At 42.3% G+C, this 14,245-nt stretch overlaps 1 protein-coding gene across 5 annotated transcripts in view; it reads left to right on the top strand.

The window, feature by feature from the left end:
- The window catches only part of LOC140191638 (SH3 and cysteine-rich domain-containing protein 2-like), a 248,317-nt gene that overhangs the window by 135,796 nt on the left and 98,276 nt on the right, over positions 1–14,245 (top strand). For all 5 annotated transcript variants that reach the window (XR_011883864.1, XM_072249223.1, XM_072249222.1 and 2 more), the window contains exon 4: positions 10,846–10,927. Coding sequence is in view for 4 of the 5 variants with exons in the window: in XM_072249223.1 (XP_072105324.1) it covers positions 10,846–10,927 (82 nt within the window). In the remaining variant the exon portion in view is untranslated. The remainder of the gene's footprint in view (positions 1–10,845; positions 10,928–14,245) is intronic.

Raw genomic sequence — 14,245 nt, 5'->3', positions numbered from 1 at the left:
GAGTTCAACCCGGAGAAGTGTGAGGTGGTACACTTTGGAAGGGCAAACTCCAAGGCAGAGTACAAAGTAAATGGCAGGATACTTGGTAGTGTGGAGGAGCAGAGGGATCTCGGGGTACATGTCCACAGATCCCTGAAAGTTGCCTCACAGGTGGATAGGGTAGTTAAGAAAGCTTATGGGGTGTTAGCTTTCATAAGTCGAGGGACAGAGCTTAAGAGTCGCGATGTAATGATGCAGCTCAGTAAAACTCTGGTTAGGCCATACTTGGAGTACTGTGTCCAGTTCTGGTAACCTCACTATAGGAAGGATGTGGAAGCATTGGAAAGGGTACAGAGGAGATTTACCAGGATGCTGCCTGGTTTAGAAAGTATGCACTATGATCAGAGATTAAGGGAGCTAGGGCTTTACTGTTTGGAGAGAAGGAGGATGAGAGGAGACATGATAGAGGTGTACAAGATAATAAGAGGAATAGGTAAGAGTGGATAGCCAGCGCCTCTTCCCCAGGGCACCACTGCTCAATACAAGAGGACATGGCTTTAAGGTAAGGGGTGGGAAGTTCAAGAGGGATATTAGAGGAAGGTTTTTTTACTCAGAGTGGTTGGTGCATGGAATGCACTGCCTGAGTCAGTGGTGGAGGCAGATACACTAGTGAAGTTTAAGAGACTACTAGACAGGTATATGGAGGAATTTAAGTTGGGGGCTTATATGGGAGGCAGGGTTTGAGGGTCGGCACAACATTGTGGGCCGAAGGGCCTGTACTGTGCGGTACTGTTCTATGTTCTATAACCCACATAGTCACAGGAAGAATGTGCAAACTCCACACAGGTCACACCTGAGGTCAGGATTGAACCTGAGTCTCTGGCGCTGTGAAGCCACAGCGCCACTGACTGGGCCAGAAATCTGTCCCATCAGTAGGATAGAGCACTGAGCACATGAAACAAATGGTTCTTCGTGGGGGAGAGGTGACGGGAAAGGCAATGGTGACTAAGGCAAGGATTCCCTTGTTACCTGAACAGTACATGGTGTGACAAGAATACACATAGATTAAGATGTAGCTGTCCTGTGCTGGCACCAGTGGGATCAGTAGTTGGTCTGCCACCTGACTTCAGGAGAGAGAGAGAGATAAGGTAAACAATGGAGCAGCATGTGGAGATGTTAATGAAGGGACGGTGGAGCTGTCAAGATCGGCTCCCCCTTTGAACACTGAACTGTTTGAAGTGATGGACAGGCGATACCCCAGCAGGGGGATAAAAAGGGACAGGTTCGCTAAGGCAGGACACACGACACCCGAGGTAACAAGACCCTGGAAGCGGTGCGTCTCTCACAAGTCGGTGGGAAGTACCAGGCCATAGACGCACAGGGTGGAAAGGCATGATCGGCGGGAACTTGGTGTGTGTCCACCCTTGCCTGGGTGCCAGGTTCACCGCAGGGAAACGATCGTACCTGGAAATGGAGGGGTCACGGTCGGTGACCTCAGATGACATCACAAAGGACTCGCACGAAAGCTGACTGCGAAGGTCTGTCTGGAAGCCTTGAATATTCATTCGTTTTGCTCTCTCTCTCCTTCCCCCCACACTGTCCATCTCCACGGCAGCGATTACTGCGAACTGAACTGAACTAAATTGAACTGACCTTTGCGTCATTTTGAAACTGGTCATTTACCCCTAGACAACGATAGAGCTTGATTGATCCTGTTATCTTAATTCTGTGTACATGTATGTTTATCATTGCTGAACTGTTGCATTCATTATCCTTTTGATTAGAGTACTGTGTTGCTTGTTTCTTTAATAAAACTTTCTTAGTTCTGGTAATCCAGACTCCAACTGAGTGATCCATTTCTGCTGGTTTGGCAACCCAGTTACGGGGTACATAACAATGGGTTAATGTTTTCTGGAGACTTGTCAGTGTTTTGAACACACAGCCACAAGTCGGCCAAAAAGCACTTTATAGAACAGGAGGTTTGATGGTTTGGGAGGTGGTGCACTCTTTTGGTCATCTTACTGGGCTTCTATGTACTTCCAACAATCGAGCCCACATCCACCACTTCCACTGACAGATTGTTTCACAGTCGTACCTCTCTCTGAGTGATGGAGTTCCTTCTCAGGTTCCCCTTAAATATTTTACAGTTCATCCCTAACCTATGATCTCTAATTCTAGTCTCACCCAACCTCAGTGTAAAAAGGCTGCTTGCATTAACCCTATCTATAAGCCCTTTTTTTTTATATTTATATATATATATATATATATATCTATATATATACCTGATAGCTTCATAAGGATGTTAAGCAACACACATCAAAGTTGCTGGTGAACGTAGCAGGCCAGGCAGCATCTCTAGGAAGAGGTACTGTCGACGTTTCAGGTCGAGACCCTTCGTCAGGACTAACTGAAGGAAGAGCTAGTAAGAGATTTGAAAGTGGGAAGGGGAGGGGGAGATCCAAAATGATAGGAGAAGACAGGAGGGGGAGGGATGGAGCCAAGAGCTGGACAGGTGATTGGCAAAAGGGATATGAGAGGATCATGGGACAGGAGGCCCAGGGAGAAGGAAAAGGGGGAGGGGACCCAGAGGATGGGCAAGGGGTATAGTCAGAAGGACAGAGGGAGAAAAAGGGGAGAGAGAGAAAGAATGTGTGTATATAAATAAATAACGGATGGGGTACGGGGGGAGATGGGGCATTAGCGGAAGTTAGAGAAGTCAATATTCATGCCATCAGGTTGGAGGCTACCCAGACGGAATATAAGGTGTTGTTCCTCCAACCTGAGTGTGGCTTCATCTTTACAGTAGAGGAGGCCGTGAATAGACATATCAGAATGGGATGTGGAATTAAAATGTGTGGCCACTGGGAGATCCTGCTTTCTCTGGCAGACAGAGTGTAGGTGTTCAGCAAAACGATCTCCCAGTCTGCGTCGGGTCTCGCCAATATATAGATTTACATTGGGAGCACCGGACGCAGTATATCACCCCAGCCGACTCTCAGGTGAAGTGTCGCCTCACCTGGAAGGACTGTCTGGGGCCCTGAATGGTGGTAAGGGAGGAAGTGTAAGGGTATGTGTAGCACTTGTTCCGCTTACAAGGATAAGTGCCAGGAGGGAGATCAGTGGAGAGGGATCGGGGGGACGAATGGACAAGGGAGCCACGTAGGGAGCAATCCCTGTGGAAAGCAGAGAGAGGTGGGGAGGGAAAGATGTGCTTAGTGGTGGGATCCCGTTGGAGGTGGCGGAAGTTACGGAGAATAATATGTTGGACCCGGAGGCTGGTGGGGTGGTAGGTGAGGACCAGGGGAACCCTATTCCTAGTGGGGTGACGGGAGGATGGAGTGAGAGCAGATGTGCGTGAAATGGGGGAGATGCGTTTGAGAGCAGAGTTGATAGTGGAGGAAAGGAAGCGCCTTTCTTTAAAAAAGGAGGACATCTCCCTTGTCCTAGAATGAAAAGCCTCATCCTGAGAGCAGATGCGGTGGAGACGGAGGAATTGCAAGAAGGGGATAGCATTTTTGCAAGAGACAGGGTGAGAAGAGGAATAGTCCAGATAGCTGTGAGAGTCAGTAGGCTTATAGTAGACATCAGTAGATAAGCTGTCTCCAGAGATAACATAGGTGACAGGATGTTAATCAACCTTTGGTGCGATATTAGATTTACCACTACTCAGCACTTCTTTCCTCCTTTCCTCCCTCCACTTTCTGTAGGGACCGGTGGTGATAAATCAGCATATAGGAGGAAGATTGAAAATCTGGCTGAGTGGTGCCATGACAACAATCACTTACTCAATGTCAGCAAGACCAAGAAGTCAATTATTGACTTCAGGAAGAGGAATCCAGGGGTCTAAGAGCCAATCTTCATTGAAGAATCAGAGATAGAGAGGGTCAGAAACTCTAAATTCCTTAGTGTTCCTGGGTCCAGCACATAAGTGCAATTATGAAGAAAACATGGCAGCGCCGCTACTTAGTTTGCGAAGATTCAGCATGACATCTAAAACTTTGACAAACTTCTATAGATGTGTGATGGAGAGTGTATTGACCGGCTGCATCACAGCCTGGTATGGAAACACCAGTGTCCTTGAACAAAAAATCCTACAAAAAACAGTAGATATTGCCCAGTCTGTCATGGGTAAAGCCCTCCCACCATTGAGCACATTTACGTGAAATACTGTCACGGGAAAGCAGCATCCATTATCAGGGACCCCCACCACTGAGGACATGCTCTCTTCTCACTACTGCCATCAGGAAGAAGGTACTGGAGCCTCAGGACTCGTATCACTAGGTTCAGGAACAGTTATTACCCCTTTAGCCATCAGGCTCTTAAACCAAAGGGGTTAATTTCACTAAACTTCACTTGTCCCATCACGGAAATGCTGCCACAACCTTGACTCACTTCAAGGACTCCTCATCTCATGTTCTCGATATTTATTGCTTATTCATTTATTATTATTATTATTATTTCTTTCTTGTATTCGCACACTGGTTGAATGCCCAGTTGGTGTGGCCTTTCATTGATTCTGTTATGGTTACTATTATGGATTTATTGAGTATGCCCACAAGAAAATGAATCTCAGGGTTGTATGTGGTGACATATATGTACTTTGATATAAATTTACTTTGAACTTGGACTTTTAAAAGTTGTATGCTTTATTCAAATATTCTTGTTATTGGGAATTGTTGGTAAACTTAAATCAATTTAAATGAATTAATAGAGATGCAAATTACCAGAAGATTGCCTTTCTCCCTCTCAGCCATTCCCCGCTCTTGAAATGAATGGCATTGCTGTGCCAGTTTTGGATGTGACCTAGCATTGCTTCAGTAGACATGGAACCTATAGGAAGCTGGCCCTTCATGATGCGATTCCATAAGTCTTGTTTCAAATAAGTCAGCTGGTCCCAGTAAGAAGTTCTCCATTTACATAGAGCACTGCCTCAAGAAAGCAGCATTCATCATTAAAGACCCCTGCCATCCAGGCTATGCCCTTGTCTTACTACTACTACCGGGAAGGAGATACAGGAGCCTTAGGGCCCCACATGAAACCCATTCTCCTGTCCTCTACCCATAACTTTTGATGTCCTTCCTAATCAAGAACCTATTAACCTCTGCTTTAAATATACTCAATAATTTAGCCTCTACAGCCATTTGTGGCAAAGAATTCGCAGATCTCCATCATTTTTTAAACTTCAGTGAGCATAGGCCTAGGTCTATCAAATGCTTCTCGTACATTAACCCTTTCATTCCCAAGATAATTCTCGTGAGCCTCCTCTGGACCCTCTGCAGTGTCAGCAATCCTTTCTTACATAAGTGGCCCCAAAATGCTCACAATACTCCAAGTGCAGTCTGACCAATGCCTTGTGAAGTCTCAGTTCATTGTCATTGGGTGGCACAGTGCAGCAGGTGCTCTACTGTTGCACAACTTTCAGTGACCCAGTTCTGACCCTGATCTCTGTTGCTCTCTCTGTGGTCTGTAACATTTCTCTCTGTGGTTGCATGAGTTTTCTCTGTTTCTTTTCTTTCATTCCAAAAAATGAGCTGGCTGATTAATTAGATACCATAAATTTCCATTGGTAACTGGCAAAAGAATTGGGTATAGTTAACGGACAAGCGAGTTAATGGGGGTCTCATTAAAGGGTGATTCTTTAATTAGGGTAACTTTTCTGTCACTGGAGTAGATATTCAGGAAAAAAATAGCCTTTACAAAAACAAGTGCTGTAATTTGATAGGTAATGGGAACTCTAAACTTTTAGTATGCTTCATAAATAATATTTCCTGAATTTTTAAGTTTAAAAACTTGAATGTGCCAGAATTTCACTATTTTAAGCTTGTCTCTATCCAGACTCTGTAACTTTGTCTTCAAAATAAAGTAATAATAAGTATTAAACTCATGAGACTTTTAGTTTTTATTTTCTCACAAGAACTTCTTAAAAACATGTCAAATTCATGTGGGTTATTTTTATACAATTTGTAATTTTTTAAAGACAAAGAACCACTGTTCTCAATGCACTTATCCTTACCAACACACAACACACTTTAGAGACCAATCAAGATTTTTCAAACAACTACTTTAAGTGAGTCACTAAAGATTTATACCTTCTGATCTGAGAGTGTGTTTATTATGTGTCATTACCAAACAAGTTATTATTGAGTGCTTTAACTGAAAAATAAATAACTTCACAAACAAGAGAAAATCTGCAGATGCTGGAAATCCAAGCAACACACACAAAATGCCGGAGGAGCTCAGCAGGCCAGGCAGCATCTATGGAAAGGAGTACAGTCGATGTTTCGAGCTGAGATATTTCAGCAGGACTGGAGAAAAAAAGATGAGGGTAGAGTTAAAAGATGGGGGGAGGGGAGGGAGAAACACAAGGTGATAGGTGAAACCTTGGAGGGGGGAGGGGTGAAGTAAAGAGCTGGGAAGTTGATTGGTAAGAGAGCTGGAGAAGGGGAAATCTAATAGCAGAGGACAGAAGATCATGGAAGAAAGAAAAAGGGGAGGAGCACCAGAGGGAGTCAATGGGTAGGCAGGGAGATAAGGTGAGAAAGGGAAAAGGGGATGGGGAGCGGTGAAGGTGGGGGGCATTACTGGAAGTTCGAGAAATTAACATTCATGCCGTCAGGTTGGTGGCTCCCCATACGGAACAAGAGGTGTTGCTCCTCCAACCTGTGTATAGCTCATTGTGACAGTAGAGGAGGCCATGTATTGACATGTCAGAATAGGAAGTGGAATTAAAATGGGTGGCCGCTGGGAGATCCCGCTTTTTCTAGGTGCTCGGCGAAGTGGTCTCCCAATCTACGTGGGATCTCAACAATATACAGGAGGCCACACCGGGTACAGTAATTGACTCCAACAGACTTACGGGTGAAGTGTCGCCTCACCTGGAAGGACTGTTTGTGGCCCTGAATGGCAGTGAGGGAGGAGGTGTAGAGGAAGGTATGGCACTTGTTCCAGAGGGAGATCAGTAGGGAGGGTCAAATGGACAAGGGAGTTGTGTAGGGAGTGATCCCTGCGGAAAGCAGAGAGTGGGGTGTGGGAAAGATGAGGTAGGATCCCATTGGAGATGGTGAAAGTTAGAGATTAATGTGCTGGACACAAAGGCAGGTAGGTGAGGACAAGAAGAACCTTATCCCTGGTGTGGCGGTGGGACAATGGGATGAGAGCAGACGTGCTTGAAATGGAAGAGATGAGGTTGAGGGCAGCGTTGATGGAGGAAAGGAAGCCGCTTTCTTTGAAAAAGGAGGACATCTCATTAGTTTTGGAATGAAGAACCTCATCCTGAGAGCAGATGTGGCAGAGACGGAGGAACTGAGAGAAGGGGATGGTGTTTTAATAAGTAACAGTGTGGGAAGGAGTATCGTCCAGGTAGCTGTGAGAATAAATAACTTCTCTTAATTTCTGTATATTTAAATTACATTTACAAGCTAGCTCTCCAGCTAAGTTAACAAGTGTGAGACTTAGCCAACACAACTGGCAGTGAAGTTGTCAAGGTGGCCCCAAAATCATCAGCAGTCCGATCAAAAAAAAACAGAGACGCAATTAAAGAAGACCTAGTGAAATATTAACAATATCATGAAAGAGAAAGAGAAAGATACAAAAAAGGGAGACAGGAAAACTTAAGATCATCTCACAATTACCAAAGCATGAACAGAGACTGAAGAGATGACAATGGAGAGTTAATCAAAGAAACAAAAGGATTGCTGATGAGAAAAGGCACGCAGTACAGAATTTTATAGCACAGAATACCCCACCAGAATCTCCAGTAGGCCAGCAACAAGAACAGAATGACCTGCATCCTCCTGAGGCTTCATCTATGCACGAATGGAGACTATAAGAAGGTGTTTTAAATTTCAAATGTTGCTTTTTTTTTCCCAGAGTTGTTGAGATTTCTGTGTGTTTCATAAGACTTGATTTTAAAAATGTGTGTGGAAGGTTGAGTAAATGTTATGTCCGTGTTTTTTTAAAAAAAAGTGTTCCCTCCTATGGATAGTTGAAAAATAATTATCTCAATAATCTGTTTGAAATTTGAATTGCTGTTTATTTCAGAGTTGGGGAGGATTAGGCAGATGTTTTGTAAGCATTATTGTTCTTTTTAACAAGACTAGACAATGCCTAGTTTAGCTGGGCTGCCTATGTTCATATTTCACATGGATGTTTTTAACAAAGTTCTCTAGCTGCCTGCCTTAGAAACTGTAGTCTCTTATGCAATTTTGATAAATAGTGCGGACTGTAATGATGTGTTTTTAATTGTAAATGTTGCTTCTAGTTGGACAGATGTTTTGTCAGAATTAATGTTAAAGTAAAACCATTGTTTGGCAATGTCAAAAGTATTCTGTCATTACCATCACAATGCATATTTTGATGGGAAATAAAGTTTTATTCAGTCATATTTGTCTGAACTTATTTGCTGGAGTCAAGTGCTTTGATGCCAAAATTAGCATTCTGTCAAAAAGGGTTAAAATTCTTCTCATCTTTTTTTCTCCAGTCCTGATGAAAAGTTGCAGCCCAAAACGTCGGCTGTTTATTCTTTTCCACAGGTGCTGCCTGGCTTGCTGAGTTCCTCCGGTATTTTCTGTGTGTTGCTTAAAATTCCAATAGTCTAATTAGTAAACAAGTGTTTCATTGTTTAGCCAAGGAAAATATTAACAAACTTAAGAAAACGTCTAAAAAAAAAGTAATCTGAATGTACAGTATTGAAAATGAGTTTAAACAATTTTTTTAAAGAGCATGGTTTTTATTTGCAGGATTAATTTTGAAATCTTTGTCATTTCATCTTAAATTAAATTCAATATTTTGATGGTGTGATGGTAATGACACTCATCCATGATAACTCTGCAAAAGCACCTTAAAATATAAAAGTTCTCTTAAAAGTTTTTCAATGCCAAGATCATTCTAGAGCCTAAAATAAAGGTCATAACATAAACAAAAGAGTTTCAAGAAATTTCATTTTTCAGAATTTCAAGTAGTCAAAAGTGCCCCTAATTGAAGAATCACCTTTAAACCTATCAAATGTTGAAAGGCCTAGATGGAGTGGATGTTTCCTATAGTGGGGTAGTCTAAGACCAGAGGGCACAACCTCAGAATAGAGGGACGTCCTTTTATAACAGAGATGGGGTGGAATTTCTTTAGCCAGAAGGTTGTGAATCTGTGGAATTCTTTGCTACGGGTGGCTGTGGAGGCCAAGTTCTTGTGTATATTTAAAGCAGGGGTTGATGGGTTCTTGATTAGTAAGAACATCAACGTTTACAGGTAGAAAGCAGGAGAATGGGTTTGAGAGAAACCGACTCAATGAGATGAATGGCCTAATTTGGCTTCTTTGGTGAGAAGGAATCAGTACGGAATGGTACTGATGGGATTGTGCTGTGAGGGTGATGTAGGTTTGATGGGATGAATAGTCTCCTGTGTTCTGAATAAATGTAAAATTGCACTAGTAGTGCCACTCATTCTCAGGAAAATCCATCCAGTGTGTTACTTGAAATTCTGTAGTATTATAATAAAGTGGCTGAGTGTATTAATTTTCACTGCAGGTGAGAAGAACCATGTATGTGAACAGATATAGGGAATTCTGTAAAGCTTTTTTCACTGTCCCATTGACAAGCTTTCTGCTTTTGACCAAAAGCAACAGTGTTGGCTATAGTTGTAATGTTTCTGCTATCAAACATTTGACAAAAATGTTTAGCTTTCATCTCAAAATAGTGAAATGGGCTTGATCAGATTTCATTAAAAAAATAAAATTTGAGATTTCACATTGGAGAAATGTAAATGTGTCAATGCAAAGCAATGTGATGAAAATACTCAGTTGAAACGACTCATCAGGTTGGGTGAGAAAAAAAAATAAACATTTCAAGTTGGCCTTTCATCCGAACTGGGAAATGTTATCATCGAGTCGAATTTGACATTACAGAAAAAATGGGAGCATGTTGGCGAGCGCAAAGAGGTCAGGGATATGGTGGGGAATAGGGGAGAGTAAATTCACAAATAATACAGGTGCTGGTCTAAAAGTGTGAATAGGAGATGTGAAACCTGAAATATCAGAAGAGGAAGGAGAAAGTATTGTTTGCTGAAAATCTAAGGTACAAAGCAAGAATGACTGATTATCTGGATTGCTGTTTTCATCAATGCACCTGGAAGGTCGCATTGTAACAAGCCAGAACATCAGGTGTTGTTCTGTGAGCTTTACACTGAAATTCTGAAGGATGCCAAAAACAGACAGCATGGAAGTAGCATGGAAACTCAGTGATTGGCAGTTTATGGTCACCCTTGTCGACTTGATCGAGGCTTTCTGCAAAGTAATCAGAATCAGGTTTATTGTCACTGACCTATGTCATGAAATTTGCTGTTTTGTGGCAGCAGAACAGTAAAAAAATAAACTATAAATCACAATAACAATATAGATAAAAATAAATTTAATAACTGGTGCAAAAAATAGCAAAAATACCCATCTATTTCAGCTTCCCCCGTGTAGTGGAGATCTTGTTATGAAGTTTACTGAGTTGAAAGTACAAACTCTTTTTTTCTGCTTTTATTTTGCAAAATATTTTATTTTGTAACTGTCATCAGATTTCTGAACAGTCCATGACTATTACTTTGTTATTCCATTTCTTGTTGCATTATTTGTTTGTTTATTTACTTTAACTTGATGCCTTTGCACTATACTCCTTCAAGACATGAAATCTCATGTTGCATATGTGAGTGACAATAAATCTGATTATTTGCCAGAGGTGATGAGCTGGATAGGTTTAATGCAGGTCTACTTGCCTTGCATGGACTTCAGACCGAGGTAACTAGATACTGTAATCTGAATCCATAAGACCAATAGCCATTATCCATTTTAATTTTAATTCTCTTCTTATTTTATGTCATAATGGAAAGCCAATGGGATTCCGGCGGAATTTTAGCTCCCCACTTCTCATCTATGAACAGTATGGATTTGTTAAGGAGGCCATGCCAATGGGTGAGTTACAAACCATTAACTTGTGGGAATTCAAGCTGTTATATTGCATGCAGTCTTGTATCATGGAGACACCTTAAGTGCATAAACATCAAGGAAAACATAACACACACTAAATGCTGGAGGAGCTCAACAGGTCTGCCAGCATCTATGGAAAGGAATAAGCAGTCAATGTTTCACGATAAGGCTCTTCATCAGGAGTGGAAAGGAAGGGAGCAGATGCCAGAAAAAGAAAGGGGAGGGGTAGGAGTACAAGACAGGAAGTGATAGGTGAGAGCAGGTAAGGGGGCAGGGAAGTGGCAAGGTTGGGGATGAAGTCAGAAACTGGGAGGTGATAAGTGGAAGAGGTAAAGAGCTGAAGAAGGATCCCTCATTTTCATTTTCTCCTCTTCTTTGGATATCATTCACTTCCCTCTTTTTACAACTCCTGGCAGTCCAGCTAAAATTATCCGGCCATCTCAACCAGCACCCCATCACTGTCATCGCTATGTCTCCATCCAATCAGGGCATTCCCTTTCCCCTCTCCACATCCTCCCCCACTTCTATGCAACTTAAAATGGGTTCTCTCTACTTTTTATTAGTACTGAACGAAGTTATTGACTTGAAATATTAACTCTGTTTAGCCCTGCACAGATGCTACCTGGCCTACTGAGTATTTACATTGCATATTACTTTGTAGGAAGGGGAAGGTTTCCTCTAATAAAATTATTGATGTATTTAATGATCATAGGAAATTGTGCCCTAGTTTGAACACCTGGAGTTTGCATGTGGAATAAAACACATCCTGCATTCACCCATTATTTATAAGTAACTTGTGTATTATTGTCACATTGTGCTGAGATGTAGTGAAAAGCTTTTGTTTGCATGCCACCCAGACAGATCATTCCTAACAAAGGTATATCAAGGTAGCATAGAAAGGAAAAGCTGAATGAAAAATATCATTACAAAGAAAGTGCGAGGGCCATGATTAGATCAATTGTGCGATCAGGAGTTCATCAACCAGTCAAGAATCTGATAACAGCAGAATGGGACATAGCAGTTGCCATACTACTACTATAATCCACCTAGATAGGATACTTCCTATGGTGCATCTGTTAAAAATTAGTAAGAGTCATCAGGGACATGCCAAATTTCATAGAAACATAGAAAATCTACAGCTCAATTCAGGCCCTTTGGCCCACAATGTTGTGCCAAACATGTACTTACTTTAGAAATTACCAGGGTTACCCATAGTCCTTTATTTTTCTAAGCTCCATGTACCTATCCAGGAGTCGCTTAAAAGACCCTATCGTATCTGCCTGCACCACCGTCACCCTATTCCACGCTCTCACCACCCTCTGCGTTTTAAAAAAGAAAACAGCTTACTCCTGACATCTCCTCTGTATCAATTTCCAAGCAACTTAAAACTGTGCCTTCTCGTGTTAGCTATTACAGCCCTGGGAAAAAGCCTCTGACTATCCACACAATCAATGCCTCCCATTCTCTTATACTTCTCTATCAGGTCACATCTCATTCTCCGTCGCTCCAAGGAAAAAAGGCTGAGTTCACTCAACCTATTTTCATAAGGCATGCTCCCCAATCCAGGCAACATCCTTGTAAGTCTCTTCTGCATCCTTTCTATAGTTTCCACATCCTTCCTGTAGTAAGGTGACCAGAACTGAGCACAGTACTCCAAGTGGGGTCTGACCAGGGTCCAATATAGCTGTAACATTACCTCTCGGCTTTTAAACTCAATCCTACTGTATGCCTTCTTAACCACAGAGTCCACCTGCGCAGCAGCTTTGAGTGTCCTATGGACTCGGACTCCAAGATCTCTCTGATCCTCCACACTGCCTAGAGTCTTACCATTCATACTATATTCTGCCATCATATTTGACCTACCAAAGTGAACGACCTGACACTTACCTGGATTGAGCTCCATCTGCCACTTCTCAGCCCAGTTTTGTATCCTATCAATGTCCCGCTGTAACCTCTGACCATAGGACACTACTATCCACAACACCCCAACCTTTGTGTCATCAGCAAATTTACTAACTCGTCCCTCCACTTCCTCATCCAAGTCATTTATAAAAATCATGGTGAAGGGGTCCCAGAACAGATCCCTGAGAGACACCATTGGTTACCGATCTCTATGCAGAATATGACCTGTCTACAACCACTCTTTGCCTGTGGGCAAGCCAATTCTAGATCCACAATGCAATGTCCCCTTGGATCCCATGCTTCCTTACTTTCTCAGTAAGCCATGCATGGGGTACCTTATCAAATGCCTTGCTGAAATCCATATACACTACATCTACTGCTCTACCTTCATCAATGTGTGTAGTCACATCCTCAAAAAAAAAATTCAATCAGGCTCGTAAGGCACAACCTTGGCCTCTGAAGAAGTAATGATGTTGGTGTTATTTCTTGACCATAGTGTTCGCATGATCGGACCAGGGCAATTTTTTGATGATGTTTATACAGAGGAACTTGACACTCTCAACCATCTCCACCTCCAAACCATTGATAGAGATGGTGACGTGTTCTCCACCCTGCTTCTTGAAGTCAAATAGGACGGCATTGTAGTGCAGCTTGTAGAGATACTGCCCCACAGTTCTAAAGACTGTATTTTGATGCTGCCCTCTCTTGCTGCCTGCAGTGTATCCTTACACAGCCCAAAATGTACCAATTAGAAGATGAAGTTAGTGATCATTGCTTGTATGTAGGTGGGTGGTAGAATTGGGAGGGGGGTGGGTTGATGGGAACATAGAGAGAATAGAACAAGTTAAGGTAAATAGATGTTTGATGATCTATGTGACCTCGGTGAGCCAAAGGACATGCAGTATGACTCTGATTTTTTGAAGATTTTCAAATAGAACTTGTAACCATGTTGCCTTTGACTGAAGAGCCCTAACCCATAGGGTTCAAAACTACCAATTCATGGAGAACTCCAGCAACTGGTGGTTACTTTGCAATTACCAGTAATCCCCTTCAACAGTCACACCTTCCAGAGGTGGGAAATTGGCTAAATAAACTGCTGATAAAACAGCAGTCTGTATAGGTGCAGAAGTTTTAAAAGCTTCAACCCTGGGTGAGACATCGAACATATTGGAATACTGGAAAGATCCAGTAGTGAGGAAGTGTAGTCCCATTTGGGATATCGGAAGGTAGGGGTGGGGCTGCGATTTGAATTACAGCTGTATGATAGTTTTAACACCTCCCAGCTCAGAAGAAACTCCTTTGTTCAATATTCACTTCCAGTTTCCTGAGTCTTTTGAGACCAGTGCAACATACAGAGCCTCATCAGTTGGGTATTATTGCAGGAGTGCAGATGTGTAGAAT

The sequence above is a fragment of the Mobula birostris genome, chromosome X (assembly GCF_030028105.1).
Source record: "Mobula birostris isolate sMobBir1 chromosome X, sMobBir1.hap1, whole genome shotgun sequence".
NCBI lineage: Eukaryota > Metazoa > Chordata > Chondrichthyes > Myliobatiformes > Myliobatidae > Mobula > Mobula birostris.
This window is presented reverse-complemented; position numbering and strand designations above follow the sequence as displayed.